At 44.7% G+C, this 4,859-nt stretch overlaps 1 protein-coding gene across 1 annotated transcript in view; it reads right to left on the reverse strand.

Moving 5' to 3' along the window:
* LOC108784377 (centrosome-associated protein CEP250-like) overlaps nt 1–4,859 on the reverse strand; it is a 42,159-nt gene that overhangs the window by 1,564 nt on the left and 35,736 nt on the right. The window contains exons 16-18 of the mRNA XM_018553175.1: nt 4,255–4,404; nt 2,999–3,085; nt 1,040–1,099 (exon numbers count right to left, since the gene is read on the reverse strand). Coding sequence (XP_018408677.1) covers nt 1,040–1,099; nt 2,999–3,085; nt 4,255–4,404 — 297 coding nt within the window. The remainder of the gene's footprint in view (nt 1–1,039; nt 1,100–2,998; nt 3,086–4,254; nt 4,405–4,859) is intronic.

Genomic DNA, 4,859 nt, shown 5'->3' on the forward strand with positions numbered 1-4,859 from the left:
CAAAAATGGCACTTTTGGCTAAATGCCGAAAGTGCCATTTTCCTGCCGATACATCGGCGCATCCGTGATTTCTTTCCTCCCTGCTGGGCAATGCTCTGTGTCTCAGCGGTGAGGAGAGAAAGTGACAGCCGGCCGAGCGCTGCGAGAGGAGAGCGCTGTGAGCAGCCAGTGTCTCTCCTCCCACACCGCTCAGTCTCCTATTACAGTCCGGCAGTGCGGTGTGGGGGCGGAGACAGGCTGCACTGTCAAAGGAGGCGGAGCTCTCCTCCCTGCTCCGCTCGCTCAGCCTCCTGTGACAGCGTGTCAGAGAGGAGAGCAACTGCAAACACTCAGTGATCAGTGATCGCTGACTGTTTGTAGATAATTGAGGACATAGCATGTTGACCATATCCCCAATTATGAATGAATGGGAGTGATCTACATCCCCTCCTGTTCATTCATAGTTGTGGTTATAGTAAACACACAATGTCCTCATGTTATGAATGAACAGGAACACTCAGTAAAGAGGATTCCTGATCATTGATAACAGGGGATCAGGGGTCTGTTTAGACCACTAATATTTCCTCGAAGCCCCTAAAAGTAAAGTAAAAAATAAAAATATTTAATAAAAAATGAATTAATAAATACAAATAAATATAAAAAAATTTAAAAGTTTATAAAAAATAACTAAAAATAAAAAAACAATGTTCTGCCCCGGGCGCCCATAACTCTGATTACGCCACTGCTCAACAAAACAGCCAAATGCCCATGCACACAGAAGCACCACCAATCAGTTGAACATATTAGCCTTTAAGCATTGGGTAGGGATGCTCTGGCTATGCTGGGGGCTTGCTGCAGACATAAATGTGCACCAATACAAGCTCTAACAGGGATAGGTCAGAAGGTAGGTACACGTAGGGGATCCATGTTATTTTTGCTTGTTTTCCGCACTGAAAGTGCCATGCTGAGAACTCCAGGGCTAGCAAGTCACATATTGGCCCCAGTATCTTGTAGTCCTAGGACATTCTATATCCCATCCACTGTGTTCCAGGTAACTCACCTGCCTCTGTAGCTCTGACACCCTCAGCTGGTTTGTGGAGGAATCGCTGATGTCCTGGACCTGACACAGCAGAAAGAAATGGAATAATGACAGACTTTATCCAACACAGACATTTGTCAGCATAGGTGGCAGTTTGCAAACATTTGCAGATATTTGGGAAAGTCACCCACCAATATCAAGATGCCCCTGCACAGTCTGATCTCCACGTGCCTGTTATAAACTAATTCCAGTGGGTGCTCACACATGTAAGGTCTGCATGGTGCCCACTACAAATCTTTTCATGCTGCTGAACATTAAGGAGGAATGGGGTAACCTATAGGTAAGCTTTCTCTCTCAATTTATTATTAGCTACACACTGTATGTGTGGGTGCTCCTACAGATTGCAGATTCCAATTAGAGAAGGAACCACTCTATAAAGAGGTGCTTTGACTCTGATGTGTAGCTTTCCTATAGATTTGCTTTTACTATATTGTTATAAGAAGACTTTAATAAAGTTTATTTTGCTTTTTTTGCTCCAGGTGGTTATAAATAGAGAATTTATATTAACAGCCATAGGCAGAGGGCATTACAACCTAGACGTTACACACACAGGGCAGCTGCAGCCATGGTCCCTACTGAGCACCGAGGTTCCGTGGCTGTAAATAGGACACAAGGAAGAACAGCGCATTATTTTACTTTGAAATCTGCTGCAGCCATAGTCACTTCATTCATGTAAGCACCACCCCACAGTACATCTAGCCCTGCCCTTACACTAGGGTTAAACTATCGCAGCAGTGTTGTGGATGGTTCCGAAAATTAGAGTGGATTCACCAAAGATAATCTTAGAATCCGGGGACAGAAATGGCTGTCTTCTGGCCTTTTTGATAGAACCAGATTAGATTCCTTGCCCTTTACCCAGAATCTACAATGCTCAACAGACTATGCAAACCTCTAACGCGGGTATCGTGGAGGCTTTTCTGCAATTTATTATTATTCTGCTAGTTCAACAGCAGTAAAATATATACAACTTGGAGGGTCTTCTCCACAAAGCACTATTCATGGCTATTCTTACCACAAAGCATAACCTATATGCCACTCCAAACAATAAATCCACTCTTTATAGAGTCCCTGTGGATTGTCATACAATTAGTCATGTGTACTTTCAAAAAAAAGTAGAAACATTGCTAATCCTGGTTATATTTAAAGGAGAATTATGAGATGAGGGATTTTCACTCAGCTTCATAATCTGAGCCGACCTGTGACAATGAAACTGTCACAGGTCGGCTCAGTAGATCGGGAAGTGAGCGAACACATACCATCGCTCGCTCACTTCTCGATCTATCCGTGCAGAGAGCCGTGACTGTCACTCATGGCTCCCTGCAGGGATTCCCCCTACCTGCTCTGTCCGATCCTCCAGCGCTGACTGGCGGAACGGACGGGGGAGGGGGCGGGTACAGCTGGCTCTGCCTCTAGATAGGCAGAGCCAGCTCTCACTCACGCAGCTGGGTGGATCCAGACAGAATTGTCGGGATCCGTTCCAGGCGTCTCAGTATACTGAGCTGTAGATCGCGGTATACTGAGCTTTGGGTGACGGGAGGACGCTAGTTTGTGTCCTCCCGTTACCCTTAGGAAAAGCCCTAACCCCATACTTCTCCTTTAAACAACTATGCTACAAGAACTATAACACCTTTGTGTAGACTGATTCTTTCTGTTCTTTCTAAGTACAAAGGGATTATTTTCTTCCCATTGCATCTGTTTTAAATCCTATTTCCCTGACTTTGTGGAAACAAATAAGCTCCCTTTTATTTTTATACATGGGGCTCATATACTTCCCCTATTAGAAAACAAGAGAGGTTCATAGAAAGCTGAGACTTCCTTTTACACACAAACCAGATTGTCTGCTATGTGACACTAGTTTGCCAATAACTGAGCCACTCGGTACTTAGTGGTGAGCCATGTGACATAATGTCAAAGACTGACCTCTCGAGTCTCGTCTCTAGAGCACTGAGATGACAGGCCGCTTATCTTGTTTAACTCCCTCCGAAGACTCCTCCGCTCACTCTCAACCTGTGTGCAATCAAAAACAGTTTAAAGGCCAAACTCCAGACCCAAAAAACACAGAAATTTTAAAAGCAAATCAACAGGTTCATGTTTATGTTCTCTTTACCAGCAGTATATAGTTATCTTCCCTTTGCTCCCAAACTATTCTATTCAATCATCGGGAGAGAAAGCAAGAAGCCCAGCTTAAAGTCACTCTAGTCTATGTATACATAGGGCTAAGGACTGGCCCTTCACACTCCATGCAAGCCTGGCCATACACTTGTCAATTTTTTTAATTGACCCGATTCCACCATCAACATAAACATTGTTTCGATCGAGGAATCCCGCTGTTTACATTGTATTCTGACAGGCGCTGCTGGAATCTGTCAGAATACCAGATCAGAGCGGGCAGCTCATTGGCCGTTGGCTCTGATCGCTCGAAAGGTTTCCAGCCGGCTCCTTCGATCAGCTAATCGAGGAATGCCGGCTGAAAGGAAGCCGACAGCCCCACACACTGTGCGAATTTCAGCTGGTACAATTAAAAACGGCCAAAATTCAACCAGTATATGAGCACCTTAACCCCTTCGTGACTGACGACGTACAGTGTACGTCGCCAGCATCGGGGCTGTTTAAACAGACTCCCGGCGACTTTTGCCGTCGGAAACTGCAAGGCCGGCGTTAGGGGTGTGCGAGCAGTGATTTACATCGCAGCCTGTTCATTCAAGATTTCACCAATGGGGAGAAGCACTCAGTACAGAGGCTCCTCCCCATTCAGAAACTATTGATAACCCATAGTTCTCCTTTAACAGTGCAGGGCCAATCACAAACCACCAGCGTAGTTCTGGGAGAAAGTGTAGCGAGTCAATTGCTCTTCCATACTCAGAAGTGCTCTGTATTTTCCTGCTCTCAGCAGCTGAATAGAGAGGTGAGCACGAGCTGCTATTGAGAGAGGCATTAAAGCAATCATTTTACCTTTCCATGCATGGACAGAGAATAAGTTTGCTTTAAAGAAGATCTTGTATTATAAGCACATTATAGAATCACTGATTGCAAAGAGCAGTCCTTTCAAGTTTAATATAGCTATATACCCCGGGGTGCTAGTGCGTCTGTGTGCTTGTACTTGTGCCTTTGCTTTTCAGGTATATTTTTTTATTTTGCACCACATCAAAGAATTGATAGATGCATTTCATACTCACTTCCTGTAGGGTCTCACTCAGCTTCCGAGTATGAGTCTCCAGGGAGCTTTTATCATTCTCCAGTCGTGCCACCATTTCGTGCAGGACCTCCAGCCTCCTCTGCAGACTTTCACTACCTGCTGTAGGCTCTGTGTCTGCAGTTGTCAATATCTAAACCACAAAGGAAATGTAATCAGGACAGTATAATACTACAGAAATTTAGGTGTGAACGTCCTGCTCTGGCTTTTATAGCTCAGGAGTAAGCGGACATACAAGATCCCCACATCCCTTTAAACTGAGATTAATTGAGTGCCATGAATAGGGATTAGTCTATAAAATCCCACTACATAGAAGAACCAAATGCAATAGGTTGCAGAACTAACTTCTATTATTATCAAAACTAATTTATTATAGAATCATTTTGCTAAAATTATTCTGTAAATGATTCTCTAATGTCAAAATGAGCGATGCCTAGCGCCGAAGCTTGCGCTATGTTTTTTGTTTTTTTTTCTTACCTTCCATGGTGGCTGGGGTTACCTTCCGTGGGCAGGCTGGAGGAGTGTCGCGTCACTGCTGTGGGCGGAGCTCCAGGTGGGGTCTAGTGTAGTTGGCCGGCGACCTGGAGC

The sequence above is a fragment of the Nanorana parkeri genome, unplaced genomic scaffold, assembly GCF_000935625.1.
Source record: "Nanorana parkeri isolate BGI_ZX_2015 unplaced genomic scaffold, ASM93562v1 scaffold113, whole genome shotgun sequence".
NCBI lineage: Eukaryota > Metazoa > Chordata > Amphibia > Anura > Dicroglossidae > Nanorana > Nanorana parkeri.